Source organism: Panulirus ornatus, chromosome 22 (genome assembly GCF_036320965.1).
Source record: "Panulirus ornatus isolate Po-2019 chromosome 22, ASM3632096v1, whole genome shotgun sequence".
NCBI classification, from domain to species: domain Eukaryota; kingdom Metazoa; phylum Arthropoda; class Malacostraca; order Decapoda; family Palinuridae; genus Panulirus; species Panulirus ornatus.
In genome coordinates this window covers 6,995,043-7,018,373 of record NC_092245.1, presented here as the reverse complement: position 1 = coordinate 7,018,373, position 23,331 = coordinate 6,995,043, and the positions used below count along the sequence as shown (strand labels likewise).

Sequence of the window (23,331 nt, the reverse complement as noted above, 5' to 3'; positions counted from 1 at the left end):
TCGAAGGCTCAGATTAGGGTGTCTAAATGTGTGTGGATGTAACCAAAATGACAAAAAAGGAGAAATAGGTAGTATGTTTAAGGAAAGGAATCTGGATGTTTTGGCTCTGAGTGAAACAAAGCTCAAGGGTAAAGGGGAAGAGTGGTTTGGGAATGTCTTGGAAGTGGGAGTAAAGTCAGGGGGTTGGTGAGAGGACAAGAGCAAAGGAAGGAGTAGCACTACTCCTGAAACAGGAGTTGTGGGAGTATGTGATTGTGACAGTGTAAGAAAGTAAGCTTTAGATTGATATGGGTAAAAATGAAAGTGGATGGAGAGAGATGGGTGATTATTGGTGCCTGTACACCTGCTCATGACAAGTAAGATCATGAGAGACAAGTGTTTGGGAACAGCTGAGTGAGTGTGTTAGCAGCTTTGATACACAAGACCAGGTTATAGTGATGGGTGATTTGAATGCAAAGGTGAGTAATGTGGCAGTTGAGGGAATAATTGAACATGGGGTGTTCAGTGTTGTAAATGGAAATGGTGAAGAGCTTGTAGATTTGTGTGCTGAAAAAGGACTGGTGATTGGGAATACCTGGTTTAAAAAGAAAGATATACATAAGTATAGGTATGTAAGTAGGAGAGATGGTCAGAGAGCGTTATTGGATTACTTGTAATTAATAGGTGTGCGAAAGAGAGACTGTTGGATGCTAATGTGCTGAGAGGGGCAACTGAAGGGATGTCTGATCATTATCTTCTGGAGGCAAAGGAGAAGATTTGTAAAGGTTTTCAGAAAATAAGAGAGTATGTTGGGGTGAAGAGAGTGATGAGAGTAAGTTAGCCTGGAAAGGAGACTTGTGTGAGTAAGTAACAGGAGAGATTGAGAGCAGAATGGAAAAGCGTGAGAGCAAATGACATAAAGGGAGTGGGGGAGGACTGGGATGTATTTAGGGAAGTAGTGATGGCTTGCACAAAAGATGCTTGTGGCATGAGAAAGGTGGGAGGTAGGCAGATTACAAAGGGTAGCAAGTGGTATAGATGAAGAAGTTAAGATTGTTGGTGAAAGAGAAGAGAGAGGCATTTGGATGAGTTTTGCAGGGAAATAGGGCAAATGACTGGGAGATGTATAAAAGAAAGAAGCAGGAGGTCAAGAGAAAGGTACAATAGGTGAAAAAGAGGGCAAATGAGAGTTGAGGTGAGAGAGTATCGTCAAATTTTTAGAATAAAAAGATGTTTTGGAAGGAGGTAAATAAAGTGTGTAAAACAAGAGAACAAATGGGAACATCAGTGAAGGGGGTAATAGGAAGGTAATAACAAGTAATGGTGATGTGAGGAGATGGAGTGAGTATTTTGAAGGTTTGTTGAATGTGTTTCATGACAGAGTGGCAGATATAGGGTGATTAGGTCGAGGTGGTGTGCGAAGTGAGAGGGTCAGGGAGAATAATTTGGTAAACAGAGAAGAGGTAGTGAAAGCTTTATGGAGGATGAAAGCTGGCAAGGTGGCTGGTTTGGATGGCACTGCAGTGGAATCTATCAAAAGAAGGGGGTGACTGCGTTGTTGACTGGTTGGTGAGGATATTCAATGTATGTATGGCTCATGGTGAAGTGCCAGAGGATTGGCAGAATGCATGCATAGTGCCATTATATACAGGCAAAGGGGATAAAAGTGAGTGTTCAAATCACAGTGGTATAAGTTTGTTGAGTATTTCTGGGAAATTATATGGGAGGGTATTGATTGAGAGGGAGAAGGCATGTACAGAGCATCAGAATGGGGAAGAGCAGTGTGGTTTCAGAAGTGGTAGAGGATGTGTGGATCAGGTGTTTGCTCTGAAGAATGTATGTGAGAAATACTCAGAAAAACAAATGGATTTGTATGTAGCATTTATGGATCTGGAGAAGGAATATGATAGAGTTGATAGAGATGCTCTGTGGAAGGTATTAAGAGTATGTGGTGTGGGAGGCAATTTGCGGGAAGCAGTGAAAAGTTTTGATCGAGGATGTAAGGCATGTGTACGATTAGGAAGCGAGGATAGTGATCAGTTCTCAGTGAATGTCGGTTTGCAGCAGGGGTGCACGATGTCTCCATGGTTGTTCAATTTGTTTACGGATGGGGTTGTTAGGGTGGTGAATGGAAGTATGCAGTCTGTTGTGGGTGAGAGGGCTTGGGAAGTAAGTCAGTTGTTGTTCGCTGATGATACAGCGCTGGTGGCTGATTCAGGTAAGAAACTGCAGAAGCTGGTGACTGAGTTTGGTAAAGTGTGTGAAAGAAGAAAGCTGAGAGAAAATGTGAATAAGAGCAAGGTTATTAGGTACAGTAGAGTTGAAGGACAAGTCAACTGGGAGGTACGTTTGAATGGAGAAAAACTGGAGGAAGTGAAGTGTTTTAGATATCTGGAAGTGGATTTGGCAGCGGATGGAACCATGGAAGGGGAAGTGAGTCACAGGGTGGGGGAGGGGGCAAAATTCTGGAAGCATTGAAAAATGTGTGGAAGGAGAGAACATTATCTCTGAAAGCAAATATGGGTATGTTTGAAGGAATTGTGGTTCTAACAATGTTATATGGTTGCAAGGCGTGGGTTATAGATAGGGTTGTGTGAAGGAGGGTGGCTGTGTTGGAAATGAGATGTTTGAGGACAATACATGGTGTGAGGTGGTTTGATCAAGTAAGTAATGAAAAGGTAAGAGAGATGTGTGGTAATAAAAAAGAGTGTGGTTGAGAGAGTAGAAGAGGGTGTTTTGAAATGGTTTGGTCACATGGAGAGAATGAGTGAGGAAAGACTGACAAAGAGGATATATGTGTAAGAGGTGGAGGGAACGAGAAGAAGTGGGAGACCGAATTGAAGATGGGACGATGGGGTGAGAAAAAGTTTGAGTGATCAGGGCCTGAACATGCAGGAGGGTGAAAGGCGTGCAAGGAACAAAGTGAACTGGAACGATGTGGCATACCAGGGATGAAGTTCAGTCAATGGATTGAACCAGGGCATGTGAAGTGTCTGGGGTAAACCAAGGAAAGTTTTGTAGGGCCTGGATGTAGAAAGGGAGCTGTGGTTTTGGTGCATTATACATGACAGCTAGAGACTGAGTGTGAACAAATGTGGCCTTTGTTGTCTTTTCCTAGCATTACCTTGCGCGTGTGGGGGTTGTCATTTCATGTGTGGTGGGAATGAGTAAAGGCAGCAAGTATGAAATATGTACATGTGTATATATGTGTATGTCTGTGTATGTATATATATTCATACATTAAAATGTATAGGCATGTATATGTGTGTGTGTGGACATGTATGTACATACATGTGTATGTGGGTGGGTTGGGCCATTCTTTTGTCTGTTTCCCTGCGCTAACTCTCTAATGCAAGAGGCAGCGACAAAGTATAATAAATAAATAAAAAACATATATCACATAAAAATAGTATACTTTAAAAACCTAAAGGGTCTACTAGGAAGACTGGCATCCATAATCTGAAAAAGTGTAAAATCTGAACACTGTTCAGTCAAAAGGAATTCGGACTGGAGATCTTTTACCTATATTAGGTACTAATACCATGATTCACCATGTTAGCCATGTTAGAATTTTGCAGAATAATGCTTTGAAAAGAGGGATGAAAAGCCAAATTAGTAATACATTAAGTTTAGTTAAACAAAACAATTAAAAGGCAAGAAAAACACTGAGAATACAAACTTGAGAGCATGGATGCCCTGGAGTGTTACTGTTTACTGGGGATGACCATGGGTAGTCAGGCCCGCTGATCTTCACATCCTGTATATATGTAAGTTTCACTAAACCAAACAATCACATTCATGACAGTTTAGTAAAGTTAATCAAATTGTAACAAACAATACTTATTAATTTCAAAAACAAAAAATATCAAAGATAAGACTGAAGAAATTTGGGTAGCTATAAATCAACCAATTAATCCATCAACAAATTAACTCTACTAATGGTTTTCAAAACCATCAGACACTGTGAGGTCTTGTGCACCAAAATTTTACAGATTTAACACTAAAAACCTAATCCTTTGCTTCCTTTGCTCACATATAATTCTTTGTATTGCTTCTATTAAAGAGGATGTCACTTCTTTCTGGCAGTAAAAGATATACTGAAAAAAGCAGGAGGCACTCTAGAATGTGCTGCAACAAAGGCATAAAAGCAAGATGGTAACAGAGCCAACATACAGCTCCATACGAAAAGCAATGTTTCACAACTAACAGAGCCAACATAAAGCTACATAAGAAATGCAATGCTTTACATGTTTGCTAAAAATTTTCAGGGTGATCTTACTGAGCAAGAAATGAAGCATTTATTTCCTGTAACACAAGAGCAAATACAGAAAGAATGAGGAAGTGCCTCAGAGGTATGGGAAATTGAGCTATATGAAAGTAAACTGGCTTTCATTCAGCAAGGCTTTTTTCTTCAAATACCTCAGTAGTTCAGCCCCGACATGCCTTTATGAATTCCACCTGAGGCTGCTTGAACTATTTTTGCTATGGAATGGTATGAGAAAATTGTTTCATCTGGAAAGCAGATGCAAAGCAGTAAAAAAGCACTAAAAGAGTCCATGGACTCTATTGCACATGTTGGCATACCTACAAAAAGTGGTATGACATGAAAATGGAAAACAAATACAGTCTTAGGATGACAAAGGCTGAGATTTGTGACTATGTAAGAAAGGCTCTAAAGAAGCTTTTTCAATCCAATGAGGGAGATATAAATTTGTAAGTGAATTTGCAAACAATCAAGGAAACAAAGACAATAAAAGAAATGTAAGTTACTAAACCAAATCTACTGGATACTACAATCAAGCAAAAACGTTTTGAAGGAAGATAGGACAATAAAATCAAGCAGATAAACTGTGAATGAAGATTCCACTTGGTAGAACAATGTGAGCATAAGGAGGTGGATAGACATTAATTTTCCACAGAATAGGAAAAAAGGAATCTGACAAGAAGTCTATCATTCAGGACATGAGATATTCTGGCCAGAATAAAGTAAATAAAACTGTTCCATTACTACACTGATGGACAAAGTCAGTGATATTTCTATTTACCTTTACAATCTACAGAAAAATTACTAATAAAGTCAACTGCAGGAAACCTGCAAGGAAACCTTGCACACAAATTATGAACATAAAAAGAATCCATCTATTCATCTACCTTCCTATATCTCTGGAACTCCCTCAAAGGAGTGGCCACAGCAATAGGGTCTCCATAACTTGTGAACTCCAGTGCCACTTCTTGGCCTTTAGTACCTCACCTTAACAGGCCACTGGCATAGAGCAACTCTAACACAATGTTTGCCGAGGCTTCTAAGTAATGTTCCTACAGACTACTTCTACCTAATACTCCTGCTAATTACTTCTACCTAATGTATCTACATTAGGGTGTCCTGCTTAGATGTTGAAACTTCTTGTCTTCTGAAAAATTGCTGCATTTATACAAGGGACTAATTCATCCTTGTAAGGAGTACTGCTCTCACATTTGGGGTGGTTCTAGCTCTGTATCTTTACTTGACAGAGTTGAGTCGAAAGCAGTCCGACTTATAAACTGTCCCAGGCAAACCTGCCCTACACCACAATGTCGGTTCACTTTCCCTCTTCTACAGGCATTATTTTGGTTTTTGCTCCCGAGAGATGGATGCTTGTGTGCCCCCACCACTACCTAGACCATTCAATACTTAGAAAGCTGCTGCGTCACATAATTATTGTGTGGCCATTGGCAACTCAAGGGTGGGTCATTTTGATGCCTACTTCTTTTCCTACACATCCAAGCTTTGGAACTCTCTACCTTCTCATGTCTTTCCCAATAACTAAGACCTGGCACATTTCAAAAGACAGGGCTTTCACTTTCTCAAAATTTTGTAAATACTTTCCCTTTTCTTTTTCTGTTTCATAATTCTCTCTATATTTCAATTAAGGCCTGGCCTTGATGTGGACTTTTGTTATTGTCTGGAGCCTTCAACATGAAAAAGTACTTCACAATTAGACTTGAAATCATAGTAAGATTATATACTTTTTTTGGGGGGGAGGGGGGCGTATAACCCCTGATTTCACCATGATATTGATATTTTTCAAAATCTTATCTTAATAATTAAAACAAAAACGAACAGAAATATGGATTTCTAAGGATTAGGTACTCTGAAACCTTTTGGATCAACCTGGCATTATTCAATTGAATCTCACTGGAAAATGACTAACAAACTAGTAAAAACAATGAAAAAGACCAAAATCCTTATCCAGTTATAATTACCCCAAGACCAATATTTATGGAAGAGTTCTGGTGTTACCCAGGACCTTTCTAAAGGCTCCTGCAGCCCAAGGGTGCATTACTTCCAGTGGCAGGGAACTGAAGTCTTCTTTAGAACAACAAGTTCTTTGATGAGATTGTACTCCCAGTGATACAGCCTCCCTAAAGGTGACTTCTCACTTGCAAAGTAACCTTTTGCAAGTAGAGCTTAGTAACACCAAAGAGTGAAATAAGATTACACATAAAATACTGTACAATCATAATCAGTTGATCTTAAATACTAAATTTAAACAATATTGTAGATCTAATAATATGCAGAGTAAAATCGAATTCAGTTAAATGTCTCATATCTATAAAACAGAAAGGTGTAATCTCAACAAATGTCAACCTAACTATGATTGCAGCTGTCCTAGTATGGGTTCAGTATTACAAATGCAACCATAATTTTAAATGTTATCTCTTCCTGCCCTCTATAAATTCAAAGGCACGCTTTTCCAGTATGAAGAGATGCCTTATATCACAAGGAGCTTTAATATGCATTGGGAAAATAACCTGCTAAATCAGTTACCCATAAACACAGAGGGAGATGTATGACTCTGTCCCTTCCAGGTGCGAATGCCTGCCAATTCAATAACAACCATGCAGTCACATACTCTTGGTCCAGCATATTCATGATTGTTTATGGGGTACTAAAGATAATGATTTGGCAGAAAGTGTTACCAGACTCTGCCTGCCTGAGGTTACACCTTGAGTGAAAAGTCACCTTTGGTGAGGCTGTAGTATTGGAAGTACAATCTCATCAAAGAACCTCTTACTCCAAAGGAGTCCATCACTTTCCTGCTACCAGGACCATTTCTTACAAAGGAGAGCTTCAGAATAATAATAATAATAATAATAATAATTTTTTATTTTATATTTTTTATTATACTTTGTCGCCGTCTCCCGCGTTTGCGAGGTAGCGCAAGGAAACAGACGAAAGAAATGGCCCAACCTCCCCCCATACACATGTATATACATACGTCCACACACGCAAATATACATACCTACAGAGCTTTCCATGGTTTACCCCAGACGCTTCACATGCCTTGATTTAATCCACTGACAGCACGTCAACCCCGGTATACCACATCACTCCAATTCACTCTATTCCTTGCCCTCCTTTCACCCTCCTGCATATTCAGGCCCCGATCACACAAAATCTTTTTCACTCCATCTTTCCACCTCCAATTTGGTCTCCCTCTTCTCCTCGTTCCCTCCACCTCCGACACATATATCCTCTTGGTCAGTCTTTCCTCTCTCATTCTCTCCATGTGCCCAAACCACTTCAAAACACCCTCTTCTGCTCTCTCAACCATGCTCTTCTTATTTCCACACATCTCTCTTACCCTTACGTTACTCACTCGATCAAACCACCTCACACCACACATTGTCCTCAAACATCTCATTTCCAGCACATCCATCCTCCTGCGCACAACTCTATCCATAGCCCACGCCTCGCAACCATACAACATTGTTGGAACCACTATTCCTTCAAACATACCCATTTTTGCTTTCCGAGATAATGTTCTCGACTTCCACACATTTTTCAAGGCCCCCAGAATTTTCGCCCCCTCCCCCACCCTATGATCCACTTCCGCTTCCATGGTTCCATCCGCTGCCAGATCCACTCCCAGATATCTAAAACACTTCACTTCCTCCAGTTTTTCTCCATTCAAACTCACCTCCCAATTGACTTGACCCTCAACCCTACTGTACCTAATGACCTTGCTCTTATTCACATTTACTCTTAACTTTCTTCTTCCACACACTTTACCAAACTCAGTCACCAGCTTCTGCAGTTTCTCACATGAATCAGCCACCAGCGCTGTATCAACAGCGAACAACAACTGACTCACTTCCCAAGCTCTCTCATCCCCAACAGACTTCATACTTGCCCCTCTTTCCAAAACTCTTGCATTTACCTCCCTAACAACCCCATCCATAAACAAATTAAACAACCATGGAGACATCACACAACCCTGCCGCAAACCTACATTCACTGAGAACCAATCACTTTCCTCTCTTCCTACCCGTACACATGCTTACATCCTCGATAAAAACTTTTCACTGCTTCTAACAACTTTCCTCCAACACCATATATTCTTAATACCTTCCACAGAGTATCTCTATCAATAATAATAATAATAATAACTGATTTGGTAAACAGAGAAGAGGTAGTAAAAGCTTTGCGAAAGATGAAAGCCAGCAAGGCAGCAGGTTTGGATGGTATTGCAGTGGAATTTATTAAAAAAGGGGGTGACTATATTATTGACTGGTTGGCAAGATTATTTAATGTATGTATGACTCATGGTGAGGTGCCTGAGGATTGGCGGAATGCGTGCATAGTGCCATTGTACAAAGGCAAAGGGGATAAGAGTGAGTGCTCAAATTACAGAGGTATAACTTTGTTGAGTATTCCTGGGAAATTATATGGGAGGGTATTGATTGAGAGGGTGAAGGCATGTACAAAGCATCAGATTGGGGAAGAGCAGTGTGGTTTCAGAAGTGGTAAGAGGATGCGTGGATCAGGTGTTTGCTTTGAGGAATGTATGTGAGAAATACTTAGCATTTATGGATCTGGAGAAGGCATATGATAGAGTTGATAGAGATGCTCTGTGGAAGGTATTAAGAATATATGGTGTGGGAGGCAAGTTGTTAGAAGCAGTGAAAAGTTTTTATCGAGGATGTAAGGCATGTGTACGTGTAGGAAGAGAGGAAAGTGATTGGTTCTCAGTGAATGTAGGTTTGCGGCAGGGGTGTGTGATGTCTCCATGGTTGTTTAATTTGTTTATGGATGGGGTTGTTAGGGAGGTGAATGCAAGAGTTTTGGAAAGAGGGGCAAGTATGAAGTCTGTTGTGGATTAGAGAGCTTGGGAAGTGAGTCAGTTGTTGTTCGCTGATGAATCAGCGCTGGTGGCTGATTCATGTGAGAAACTGCAGAAGCTGGTGACTGAGTTTGGTAAAGTGTGTGAAAGAAGAAAGTTAAGAGTAAATGTGAATAAGAGCAAGGTTTTTAGGTACAGTAGGGTTGATGGTCAAGTCAATTGGGAGGTAAGTTTGAATGGAGAAAAACTGGAGGAAGTAAAGAGTTTTAGATATCTGGGAGTGGATCTGGCAGTGGATGGAACCATGGAAGCGGAAGTGGATCATAGGGTGGGGGAGGGGGCGAAAATCCTGGGAGCCTTGAAGAATGTGTGGAAGTCGAGAACATTATCTCGGAAAGCAAAAATGGGTATGTCTGAAGGAATAGTGGTTCCAACAATTTTGTATGGTTGCGAGGCGTGGGCTATGGATAGAGTTGTGCGCAGGAGGGTGGATGTGCTGGAAGTGAGATGTTTGAGGACAATGTGTGGTGTGAGGTGGTTTGATCGAGTAAGTAACGTAAGGGTAAGAGAGATGTGTGGAAATAAAAGGAGCGTGGTTGAGAGAGCAGAAGAGGGTGTTTTGAAATGGTTTGGGCAAATGGAGAGAATGAGTGAGGAAAGATTGACCAAGAGGATATATGTGTCAGAGGTGGAGGGAACGAGGAGAAGTGGGAGACCAAATTGGGGGTGGAAAGATGGAGTGAAAAAGATTTTGCGTGATCAGGGCCTGAACATGCAGGAGGGTGAAAGGAGAGCAAGGAATAGAGTGAATTGGATCGATGTGGTATACCGGGGTTGACGTGCTGTCAGTGGATTGAATCAGGGCATGTGAAGCGTCTGGGGTAAACCATGGAAAGCTGTGTAGGTATGTATATTTTGCGTGTGTGGACGTATGTATATACATGTGTATGGGGGTGGGTTGGGCCATTTCTTTCGTCTGTTTCCTTGCGCTACCTCGCAAACGCAGGAGACAGCAAAAAAAAAAAAAAATAATAATAATAATAATAAATGAGATAATGTTCTCGACTTCCACACATTCTTCAAGGCCCCCAGAATTTTCGCCCCCTCCCCCACCCTATGATCCACTTCCGCTTCCATGTTTCCATCCGCTGCCAGATCCACTCCCAGATATCTAAAACACTTCACTTCCTCCAGTTTTTCTCCATTCAAACTCACCACCCAATTGACTTGACCCTCAACCCTACTGTACCTATTAACCTTGCTCTTATTCACATTTACTCTTAACTTTCTTCTTCCACACACTTTACCAAACTCAGTCACCAGCTTCTGCAGTTTCTCACATGAATCAGCCACCAGCGCTGATTCATCAGCGAACAACAACTGACTCACTTCCCAAGCTCTCTCATCCCCAACAGACTTCATACTTGCCCCTCTTTCCAAAACTCTTGCATTTACCTCCCTAACAACCCCATCCATAAACAAATTAAACAACCATGGAGACATCACACACCCCTGCCGCAAACCTACATTCACTGAGAACCAATCACTTTCCTCTCTTCCTACACGTACAGAAAAGAAAGAGGCAGGAGGTCAAGAGAAAGGTGCAAGAGGTAGAAAAAGAGGGCAAATGAGAGTTGGGGTGCAAGAGTATCATTAAATTTTAGGGAGAATAAAAAGATGTTTTGGAAGGAGGTAAACAAAGTGCGTAAGACAAGGGAGCAAATGGGAACTTCAGTGAAGGGGGCTAATGGGGAGGTGATAACAAGTAATGGTGATGTGAGAAGGAGATGGAGTGAGTATTTTGAAGGCTTGTTGAATGTGTTTGATGATAGAGTGGCAGATATAGGGTGTTTTGGTCGAGGTGGTGTGCAAAGTGAGAGGGTTAGGGAAAATGATTTGGTAAACAGAAGAGGTAGTAAAAGCTTTGCAGAAGATGAAAGCCGGCAAGGCAGCAGATTTGGATGATATTGCAGTAGAATTTATTAAAAAAAAGGGGAGACTGTATTGTTGACTGGTAGGTAAGGTTATTTAATGTATGTATGTCTCATGGTGAGGTGCCTGAGGATTGGCGGAATGCTTGCATAGTGCCACTGTACAAAGACAACGGGGATAAAAGTGAGTGATCAAATTACAGAGGTATAAGTTTGTTGAGTATTCCTGGGAAATTATATGGGAGGGTATTGATTGAGAGGGTGAAGGCATGTACAGAGCATCAGATTGGGGAAGAGTAGTGTGGTTTCAGAAGTGGTAAAGGATGTGTGGATCAGGTGTTTGCTTTGAAGAATGTATGTGAGAAATACTTAGAAAAGCAAATGGATTTGTATGTAGCATTTATGGATCTGGAGAAGGCATATGATAAAGAGTTAATAGAGATGCTCTGTGGAAGGTATTAAGAGTATATGGTGTGGGAGGCAAGTTGTTAGAAGCTTTGAAAAGTTTTTATCGAGGATGTAAGGCATGTGTATATGCAGGAAGAGAGGAAAGTGATTGGTTCTCAGTGAATGTAGGTTTGCAGCAGGAGTGTGTGATGTCACCATGGTTGTTTAATTTGTTTATGGATGGGGTTGTTAGGGAGGTGAATGCAAGAGTTTTGGAAAGAGGGGCAAGTATGCAGTCTGTTGTGGATGAGAGAGCTTGGGAAGTGAGTCAGTTGTTGTTCGCTGATGATACAGCTCTGGTGGCTGATTCATGTGAGAAACTGCAGAAGCTGGTGACTGAGTTTTGGTAAAGTGTGTGAATGAAGAAAGTTCAGAGTAAATGTGAATAAGAGCAAGGTTATTAGGTACAGTAGGGTTGATGGTCCAGTCAATTAGGAGGTAAGTTTGAATGGAGAAAACTGGAGGAAGTAAAGTGTTTTAGATACCTGGGAGTAGATCTGCCAGCGGATGGAACCATGGAAGCGGAAGTGAATCATAGGGTGGGGGAGGGGGCGAAAATTCTGGGAGCGTTGAAGAATGTTTGGAAGTCGAGAACATTATCTCGGAAAGCAAAAATGGCTATGTTTGAAGGAATAGTGGTTCCAACAATGTTGTATGGTTGTGAGGCATGGGCTATGGATAGAGTTGTGCACAGGAGGGTGGATGTGCTGGAAATGAGATGTTTGAGGACAATATGTAGTGTGAGGTGGTTTGATTGAGTAAGTAATGTAAGGGTAAGAGAGATGTGTGGAAATAAGAAGAGCATGGTTGAGAGAGCAGAAGAGGGTGTTTTGAAATGGTTTGGTCACTTGGAGAGAATGAGTGAGGAAAGATTGACAAAGAGGATATATGTGTCAGAGGTGGAGGGAACAAGGAGAAGTGGGAGACCAAATTGGAGGTGGAAAGATGGAGTGAAAAAGATTTTGAGTGATCGGGGCCTGAACATGCAGGAGGGTGAAAGGTGTGCAAGGAATAGAGTGAATTGGAACGATGTGGTATACCGGGGTCGACGTGCTGTCAATGGATTGAACCGGGGCATGTGAAGCGTCTGGGGTAAACCATGGAAAGTTCTGTGGGGCCTGGATGTGGAAAGGGAGCTGTGGTTTCAGTGCATTATTACATGACAGCTAGAGACTGGGTGTGAACGAATGGGGCCTTTGTTGTCTTTTCCTAGCTCTACCTTGCACACATGAGGGGGGAGGTGGGTTGTTATTCCATGTGTGGCGAGGTGGCGATGGGAATGAATAAAGGCAGACAGTGTGAATTATGTACATGTGTATATATGTATATGTCTGTGTGTGTATATATATATGTGTACATTGAGATGTATAGGTATGTATATTTGCGTGGGTGGACGTGTATGTATATACATGTGTATGTGGGTGGGTTGGGCCATTTCTTGCATCTGTTTCCTTGCGCTACCTCGCTAACGTGGGAGACAGCGACAAAGCAAAATAAAAATAAATAAAAAAAAATATATATATATGTAAGTAGGAGAGATGGTTAATTGACAGGCGTGCGAAAGAGAGACTTTTGGATGTTAATGTGCTGAGAGGTGCAACTGGAGGGATGTCTGATCATTATCTTTTGGAGGCTAAGGTGAAGATTTGTATGGGTTTTCAGAAAAAAAGAGTGAATGTTGGGGTGAAGAGGGTGGTGAGAGTAAGTGAGCTTGGGAAGGAGACTTGTGTGAGGAAGTAGCAGGAGAGACGGAGTAAAGAATGGAAAAAGGTGAGAACAATGGAAGTAAGGGGAGTGGGGGAGGAATGGGATGTATTTAGGGAATCAGTGATGGATTGTGCAAAAGATGCTTGTGGCATGAGAAGAGTGGGAGGTGGGTTGATTAGAAAGGGTAGTGAGTGGAGGGATGAAGAAGTAAGAGTATTAGTGAAAGAGAAGAGAGAGGCATTTGGATGATTTTTGCAGGGAAAAAATGCAGTTGAGTGGGAGACGTATAAAAGAAAGAGACAGGAGGTCAAGAGAAAGGTGCAAGAGGTGAAAAAAAGGGCAAATGAGAGTTGGGGTGAGAGAGTATCATTAAATTTTAGGGAGAATAAAAAGATGTTCTGGAAGGAGGTAAATAAAGTGCGTAAGACAAGGGAGCAAATGGGAACTTCAGTGAAGGGCGCAAATGGGGAGGTGATAACAAGTAGTGGTGATGTGAGAAGGAGATGGAGTGAGTATTTTGAAGGTTTGTTCAATGTGTTTGATGATAGTGTGGCAGATATAGGGTGTTTTGGTCGAGGTGGTGTGCAAAGTGAGAGGGTTAGGGAAAATGATTTGGTAAACAGAGAAGAGGTAGTAAAAGCTTTGCGGAAGATGAAAGCCGGCAAGGCAGCAGGTTTGGATGGTATTGCAGTGAAATTTATTAAAAAAAGGGGTGACTATATTGTTGACTGGTTGGTAAGGATATTTAATGTATGTATGACTCACGGTGAAGTGCCTGAGGATTGGAGGAATGCGTGCATAGTGCCATTGTACAAAGGCAAAGGGGATGGGATAAGAGTGAGTGCTCAAATTACAGAGGTATAAGTTTGTTGAGTATTCCTGGGAAATTATATGGGAGGGTATTGATTGAGAGGGTGAAGGCATGTACAGAGCATCACATTGGGGAAGAGCAGTGTGGTTTCAGAAGTGGTAGAGGATGTGTGGATCAGGTGTTTGCTTTGAAGAATGTATGTGAGAAATACTTAGAAAAGCAAATGGATTTGTATGTAGCATTTATGGATCTGGAGAAGGCATATGATAGAGTTGATAGAGATGCTCTGTGGAAGGTATTAAGAATATATGGTGTGGGAGGAAAGTTGTTAGAAGCAGTGAAAAGTTTTTATCAAGGATGTAAGGCATGTGTACGTGTAGGAAGAGAGGAAAGTGATTGGTTCTCAGTGAATGTAGGTTTGCGGCAGGGGTGTGTGATGTCTCCATGGTTGTTTAATTTGTTTATGGATGGGGTTGTTAGGGAGGTGAATGCAAGAGTTTTGGAAAGAGGGGCAAGTATGAAGTCTGTTGGGGATGAGAGAGCTTGGGAAGTGAGTCAGTTGTTGTTCGCTGATGATACAGCGCTGGTGGCTGATTCATGTGAGAAACTGCAGAAGCTGGTGACTGAGTTTGGTAAAGTGTGTGAAAGAAGAAAGTTAAGAGTAAATGTGAATAAGAGCAAGGTTATTAGGTACAGTAGGGTTGAGGGTCAAGTCAATTGGGAGGTGAGTTTAAATGGAGAAAAACTGGAGGAAGTGAAGTGTTTTAGATATCTGGGAGTGGATCTGGCAGCGGATGGAACCATGGAAGCGGAAGTGGATCATAGGGTGGGGGAGGGGGCGAAAATTCTGGGAGCCTTGAAGAATGTGTGGAAGTCGAGAACATTATCTCGAAAGCAAAAATGGCTATGTTTGAAGGAATAGTGGTTCCAACAATGTTGTATGGTTGCGAGGCGTGGGCTATGGATAGAGTTGTGCGCAGGAGGATGGATGTGCTGGAAATGAGATGTTTGAGGACAATGTGTGGTGTGAGGTGGTTTGATCGAGTAAGGAACGTAAGGGTAAGAGAGATGTGTGGAAATAAAAAGAGCGTGGTTGAGAGAGCAGAAGAGGGTGTTTTGAAATGGTTTGGGCACATGGAGAGAATGAGTGAGGAAAGATTGACCAAGAGGATATATGTGTCGGAGGTGGAGGGAACGAGGAGAAGAGGGAGACCAAATTGGAGGTGGAAAGATGGAGTGAAAAAGATTTTGTGTGATCGGGGCCTGAACATGCAGGAGGGTGAAAGGAGGGCAAGGAATAGAGTGAATTGGAGCGATGTGGTATACCGGGGTTGACGTGCTGTCAGTGGATTGAATCGGGGCATGTGAAGCGTCTGGGGTGAACCGTGGAGGGCTGTGTAGGTGTGTATATTTGCGTGTGTGGACGTATTTATGTGCATGTGTATGGGGGTGGGTTGGGCCATTTCTTTCGTCTGTTTCCTTGCGCTACCTCGCAAACGCGGGAGACAGCGACAAAAAAAAAAAGAAATATATATATATATATATATATATATATATATATATATATATATATATATATATATATATATTATCCCTGGGGATAGGGGATTAAGAATACTTCCCACGTATTCCCTGCGTGTCGTAGAAGGCGACTAAAAGGGGAGGGAGCGGGGGGCTGGAAATCCTCCCCTCTCTTTTTTTTTTTTTTAAATTTTCCAAAAGAAGGAACAGAGGGGGCCAGGTGAGGATATTCCAAAAAAGGCCCAGTCCTCTGTTCTTAGCGCTACCTCGCTAACGCGGGAAATGGCGAATAGTTTAAAAGAAAGAAAAGATATATATATATATATCCCTGGGGATAGGGGAGAAAGAATACTTCCCACGTATTCCCTGCGTGTCGTAGAAGGCGACTGAAAGGGAAGGGAGCGGGGGGCTGGAAATCTTTCCCTGTCGTTTTTTTTTTTTTTTTTTTCTTCCAAAAGAAGGAACAGAGAAGGGGGTCAGGTGAGGATATTCCCTCAAAGGCCCAGTCCTCTGTTCTTTACGCTACCTCGCTATCGCGGGAAATGGCGAATAGTATGAAAAAAAAAAAAAAAAAATATATATATATATATATATATATATATATATATATATATATATATATATATATTATCCCTGGGGATAGGGGAGAAAGAATACTTCCCACGTATTCCCTGCGTGTCGTAGAAGGCGACTAAAAGGGGAGGGAGCGGGGGGCTGGAAATCCTCCCTTCTCATTATTTTTTTTTAATTTTCCAAAAGGAACAGAGAACGGGGCCAGGTAAGGATATTCCCTCAAAGGCCCATTCCTCTGTTCTTAACGCTACCTCGCTAATGCATGAAATGGTGAATAGTTAAGAAAAAAAAAAAAAAAAAAAAAAAAAATATATATATATATATATATATATATGTATGTATGGAGTGAGTATTTTGAAGGTTTGTTGAATGTGTTTGATGATAGAGTGGCAGATATAGGGTGTTTTGGTCGAGGTGGTGTGCAAAGTGAGAGGGTTAGGGAAAATGATTTGGTAAACAGAGAAGAGGTAGTGAAAGATTTGCGGAAGATGAAAGCCGGCAAGGCAGCAGGTTTGGATGGTATTGCAGTGGAATTTATTAAAAAAGGGGGTGACTGTATTGTTGACTGGTTGGTAAGGTTATTTAATGTATGTATGACTCATGGTGAGGTGCCTGAGGATTGGCGGAATGCGTGCATAGTGCCATTGTACAAAGGCAAAGGGGATAAGAGTGAGTGCTCAAATTACAGAGGTATAAGTTTGTTGAGTATTCCTGGTAAATTATATGGGAGGGTATTGATTGAGAGGGTGAAGGCATGTACAGAGCATCAGATTGGGGAAGAGCAGTGTGGTTTCAGAAGTGGTAGAGGATGTGTGGATCAGGTGTTTGCTTTGAAGAATGTATGTGAGAAATACTTAGAAAAGCAAATGGATTTGTATGTAGCATTTATGGATCTGGAGAAGGCATATGATAGAGTTGATAGAGATGCTCTGTGGAAGGTATTAAGAATATATGGTGTGGGAGGAAAGTTGTTAGAAGCAGTGAAAAGTTTTTATCGAGGATGTAAGGCATGTGTACGTGTAGGAAGAGAGGAAAGTGATTGGTTCTCAGTGAATGTAGGTTTGCGACAGGGGTGTGTGATGTCTCCATGGTTGTTTAATTTGTTTATGGATGGGGTTGTTAGGGAGGTAAATGCAAGAGTTTTGGAAAGAGGGGCAAGTATGAAGTCTGTTGGGGATGAGAGAGCTTGGGAAGTGAGTCAGTTGTTGTTCGCTGATGATACAGCGCTGGTGGCTGATTCATGTGAGAAACTGCAGAAGCTGGTGACTGAGTTTGGTAAAGTGTGTGGAAGAAGAAAGTTGAGAGTGAATGTGAATAAGAGCAAGGTTATTAGGTACAGTAGGGTTGAGGGTCAAGTCAATTGGGAGGTGAGTTTGAGTGGAGAAAAACTGGAGGAAGTGAAGTGTTTTAGATATCTGGGAGTGGATCTGGCAGCGGATGGAACCATGGACGCGGAAGTCGATCATAGGGTGGGGGAGGGGGCGAAAATTCTGGGGGCCTTGAAGAATGTGTGGAAGTCGAGAACATTATCTCGGAAAGCAAAAATGGGTATGTTTGAAGGAATAGTGGTTCCAACAATGTTGTATGGTTGCGAGGCGTGGGCTATGGATAGAGTTGTGCGCAGGAGGATGGATGTGCTGGAAGTGAGATGTTTGAGGACAATGTGTGGTGTGAGGTGGTTTGATCGAGTGAGTAACGTAAGGGTAAGAGAGATGTGTGGAAATAAAAAGAGCGTGGTTGAGAGAGCAGAAGAGGGTGTTTTGAAGTGGTTTGGGCACATGGAGAGGATGAGTGAGGAAAGATTGACCAAGAGGATATATGTGTCGGAGGTGGAGGGAGCAAGGAGAAGAGGGAGACCAAATTGGAGGTGGAAAGATGGAGTGAAAAAGATTTTGTGTGATCGGGGCCTGAACATGCAGGAGGGTGAAAGGAGGGCAAGGAATAGAGTGAATTGGAGCGATGTGGTATACCGGGGTTGACGTGCTGTCAGTGGATTGAATCAAGGCATGTGAAGCGTCTGGGGTAAACCATGGAAAGCTGTGTAGGTATGTGTATTTGCGTGTGTGGACGTGTGTATATGCATGTGTGTGGGGGGGGTTGGGCCATTTCTTTCGTCTGTTTCCTTGCGCTACCTCGCAAACGCGGGAGACAGCGACAAAGTATAAAAAAAAAAAAAAAAAATGTGTGTGTATATATATTTTCCAAAAGAGGGAACAGAGAAGGGGCCCAGGTGGGGATATTCCCTCAAGGGCCCAGTCCTCTGTTCTCGACGCTACCTCGCTAATGCGGGAAGTGGCAAATAGTATGAAGGAAAGAAAAGAATATATATATATATATTATCCCTGGGGATAGGGGAGAAAGAATACTTCCCACGTATTCCCTGCGTGTCGTAGAAGGCGACTAAAAGGGGAGGGAGCGGGTGGCTGGAAATCCTCCCCTTTCTTGTTTTTTTTTTTAATTTTCTAAAAGAAGGAACAGAGAAGGGGGTCAGGTGAGGATATTCCCTCTAAGGCCCAGTTCTCTGTTCTTAACGCTACCTCGCTAACGCGGGAAATGGGAAATAGTATAAAAAAAAAAATATATATATATATATATATATATATATATATATATATATATATATATTCTATCCCTGGGGATAGGGGAGAAAGAATACTTCCCACGTATTCCCTGCGTGTCGTAGAAGGCGACTAAAAGGGAAGGGAGCGGGTGGCTGGAAATCCTCCCCCTCTCGTTTTTTTTTTTATTTTCCAAAAGAAGGAACAGAGAAGGGGCCAGGTGAGGATACTCCCTCTAAGGCCCAGTCCTCTGTTGATAACGCTACCTCGCTAATGCCGGAAATGGCGAATAGTACGAAAGAAAGAAAAGATAATATATATATATATATATATATATATATATAATATATATATTTATGGTGTGGGAGGCAAGTTGTTAGAGCTTTGAAAAGTTTTTATCGAGGATGTAAGGCATGTGTATATGTAGGAAGAGAGGAAAGTGATTGGTTCTCAGTGAATGTAGGTTTGCGCAGGAGTGTGTGATGTCCCATGGTGTGTTTAATTTGTTTATGGATGGGGTTGTTAGGGAGGTGAATGCAAGAGTTTTGGATAGAGGGGCAAGTATGCATCTGTTGTGGATGAGAGAGCTTGGGAAGTGAGTCAGTTGTTGTTCGCTGATGATACAGCACTGGTGGCTGATTCATGTGAGAACTGCAGATGCTGGTGACTGAGTTTTGGTAAAGTGTGTGAATGAAGAAAGTTCAGAGTAAATGTGAATAAGAGCAAGGTTATTAGGTACGTAGGGTTGATGGTCCAGTCATTAGGAGGTAAGTTTGAATGGAGGAAAACTGGAGGAAGTAAAGTGTTTTAGATACCTGGGAGTGGATCTGCCAGCGGGATGGAACCATGGAAGCGGGAAGTGAATCATAGGGTGGGGGAGGGGCGAAAATTCTGGGAGCGTTGAAGAATGTTTGGAAGTCGAGAACTATTATCTCGGAAAGCAAAAATGGCTATGTTTGAAGGAATGTGGTTCCAACAATGTTGTATGGTTTTGTGAGGCATGGGCTATGGATCAGAGTTGTGCACGGAGGGTGGATGTGCTGGAAATGAGATGTTGAGGACAATATGTAGTGTGAGTGGTTTGATTGAGTAAGTAATGTAAGGGTAAGGAGATGTGTGGAAATAAGAAGAGCATGGTTTGAGGAGAGCAGAAGAGGGTTGTTTTGAAATGGTTTGGTCACTTGGAGAGAATGAGTGAGGAAAGATTGACAAAGAGGATATATGTGACAGAGGTGGAGGGAACAAGGAGTAAGTGGGAGACCAAATTGGAGGTGGAAGATGGAGTGAAAAAGATTTTGTGAGTGATCGGGGCTGAAACATGCAGGAGGGTGGAAAGGTGTTGCAAGGAATAGAGTGAATTGGAACGATGTGGTATACCTGGGGTCGACGTGCTGTCAATGGATTGAACCGGGGCATGTGAAGCGTCTGGGGGGTAAACCATGGAAAGTTCTGTGGGGCCTGGGAGTGTGGAAAGGGAGCTGTGGTATTCAGTGCATATTACATGACGCTAGAGACTGGGTTGAACGAATGGGGCCTTTGTTGTCTTTTCCTAGCGCTACCTTGCACACATGAGGGGGGACGGTGGGTTGTTAATTCCATGTGTGGCGATGGTGGCGATGGGAATGAATAAAAGGCAGCCAGTGTGAATTATGTACATGTGTATATATGTATATGTCTGTTGTGTGTATATATATTGTGTACATTGAGATGTATAGGTATGTATCATTTGCGTGGGTGGACGTTGTATGTATATCATGTGTATGTGGGTGGGTTGGGCCATTTCTTGATCTGTTTCCTGCGCTACCTCGTCTAACGTGGGAGACAGCGACAAAGCAAAATAAAAATAAATAAAAAAAAAATTTATATATATGTAAGTAGGAGAGATGGTTAATTGGGACAGGCGCGCGAAAGAGGACTTTTGGATGTTAATGTGCTGAGAGGTGCAACTGGAGGGATGTCTGATCATTATCTTTTGGAGGCTAAGGTGAAGATTTGTATGGGTTTCAAAAAAAAAAGAGTGAATGTTGGGTGAAGAGGGTGGTGAGAGGTAAGTGAGCTTGGGAAGGAGACTTTGTGTGGAGGAACAGTACCAGGAGAGACGGAGGTAAAGAATGGAAAAAGGTGAGAACAATGGAAGTAAGGGGAGTGGGGGAGGAATGGGATGTATTTTAGGGAATCAGTGATGGATTGTGCAGAAAAGATGCTTGTGGCATGAGATAGAGTGGGAGGTGGGTTTGATAGAAAGGGTTAGTGAGTGGAGGGATGAAGAGTAAGAGTATTAGTGAAAGGAAGAGAAGAGGAGGCATTTGGACGATTTTTGCAGGGAAAAAATGCAGTTGAGTGGGAGAGTATTAAAAGAAAGAGACAGGAGGTCAACGAGAAAGGTGCAAGAGGTGAAAAAAAAAGGGCAAATGAGAGTTGGGGTGAGAGAGTATCAATTAAATTTTGGGAGAATAAAAAGATGTTCTGGAAGGAGGTAAATAAAGGGCGTAAGACAAGGGAGCAAAATGGGAACTTTAGTGAAGGGCGCAAATGGGGAGGTGATAACAAGTAGTGGTGATGTGAGGGAGATGGAGTGAGTATTTTGAAGGTTTGTGAAGTGTTTGATGTAGTGTGGCAGATATAGGGTGTTTTGGTCGAGGGGGGTGTGCAAAGTGAGAGGGTTAGGGAAAATGATTTGGTAAACAGAGAAGAGGTAGTAAAGCTTTGCGGAAGATGAAAGCCGGCAAGGCAGCAGGTTTGGATGGTATTGCAGTGGAATTTATTAAAAAAGGGGGTGACTGTATTGTTGACTGGTTGGTAAGGTTATTTAATGTATGTATGACTCATGGTGAGGTGCCTGAGGATTGGCGGAATGCGTGCATAGTGCCATTGTACAAAGGCAAAGGGGATAAGAGTGAGTGCTCAAATTACAGAGGTATAAGTTTGTTGAGTATTCCTGGTAAATTATATGGGAGGGTATTGATTGAGAGGGTGAAGGCATGTACAGAGCATCAGATTGGGGAAGAGCAGTGTGGTTTCAGAAGTGGTAGAGGATGTGTGGATCAGGTGTTTGCTTTGAAGAATGTATGTGAGAAATACTTAGAAAAGCAAATGGATTTGTATGTAGCATTTATGGATCTGGAGAAGGCATATGATAGAGTTGATAGAGATGCTCTGTGGAAGGTATTAAGAATATATGGTGTGGGAGGCAAGTTGTTAGAAGCAGTGAAAAGTTTTTATCGAGGATGTAAGGCATGTGTACGTGTAGGAAGAGAGGAAAGTGATTGGTTCTCAGTGAATGTAGGTTTGCGGCAGGGGTGTGTGATGTCTCCATGGTTGTTTAATTTGTTTATGGATGGGGTTGTTAGGGAGGTAATGCAAGAGTTTTGGAAAGAGGGGCAAGTATGAAGTCTGTTGGGGATGAGAGAGCTTGGGAAGTGAGTCAGTTGTTGTTCGCTGATGATACAGCGCTGGTGGCTGATTCATGTGAGAAACTGCAGAAGCTGGTGACTGAGTTTGGTAAAGTGTGTGAAGAAGAAAGTTAAGAGTAAATGTGAATAAGAGCAAGGTTATTAGGTACAGTAGGGTTGAGGGTCAAGTCAATTGGGAGGTGAGTTTGAATGGAGAAAAACTGGAGGAAGTGAAGTGTTTTAGATATCTGGGAGTGGATCTGGCAGCGGATGGAACCATGGAAGCGGAAGTGGATCATAGGGTGGGGGAGGGGGCGAAAATTCTGGGAGCCTTGAAGAATGTGTGGAAGTCGAGAACATTATCTCGGAAAGCAAAAATGGGTATGTTTGAAGGAATAGTGGTTCCAACAATGTTGTATGGTTGCGAGGCGTGGGCTATGGATAGAGTTGTGCGCAGGAGGATGGATGTGCTGGAAATGAGATGTTTGAGGACAATGTGTGGTGTGAGGTGGTTTGATCGAGTAAGTAACGTAAGGGTAAGAGAGATGTGTGGAAATAAAAAGAGCGTGGTTGAGAGAGCAGAAGAGGGTGTTTTGAAATGGTTTGGGCACATGGAGAGAATGAGTGAGGAAAGATTGACCAAGAGGATATATGTGTCGGAGGTGGAGGGAACGAGGAGAAGAGGGAGACCAAATTGGAGGTGGAAAGATGGAGTGAAAAAGATTTTGTGTGATCGGGGGCCTGAACATGCAGGAGGGTGAAAGGAGGGCAAGGAATAGAGTGAATTGGAGCGATGTGGTATACCGGGGGTTGACGTGCTGTCAATGGATTGAATCGGGGGCATGTGAATGCGTTCTGGGGAGAACCGTGGAGGGCTGTGTAGGTGTGTATATTTGGTGTGTGGGACGTATTTATGTGCATGTGTATGGGGGTGGGTTGGGCCGTGTTCTTTGTCTGTTTCCTTGCGCTACCTCGCAAACCGGGGAGACAGCGACAAAAAAAAAAAAAAAGGAAATATATATATATTATATATATATATAATTATATAATATTATCCCTGGGGATAGGGGATTAAGAATATTTCCCCACGTATTCCCTGCGTGTGTAGAAGGCGACTAAAAGGGGAGGGAGCGGGGGGGCTGGAAATCCTCCCCTCTCGTTTTTTTTTTTTTTTTAAATTTTCCAAAAGAAGGAAACGAGGGGGGCCAGTTGAGGATATTCCAAAAAAGGCCCAGTCCCTCTGTTCTTAGCGCTATCTCGCTAACGCGGGGAAATGGCGAATAGTTTAAAAGAAGAAAGATAATATAA

At 42.3% G+C, this 23,331-nt stretch overlaps 1 protein-coding gene across 8 annotated transcripts in view; it reads right to left on the bottom strand.

Moving 5' to 3' along the window:
* The window catches only part of LOC139756517 (6-phosphofructo-2-kinase/fructose-2,6-bisphosphatase-like), a 444,091-nt gene that overhangs the window by 277,552 nt on the left and 143,208 nt on the right, over positions 1–23,331 (bottom strand). For 5 of the 8 annotated variants that reach the window (XM_071675982.1, XM_071675983.1, XM_071675985.1 and 2 more), the window contains one exon: positions 3,659–3,736. The exons of the other annotated variants lie outside the window; for them this stretch is intronic. In XM_071675982.1, coding sequence (XP_071532083.1) covers positions 3,659–3,736 — 78 coding nt within the window. The remainder of the gene's footprint in view (positions 1–3,658; positions 3,737–23,331) is intronic. 8 annotated transcript variants of the gene reach the window in all.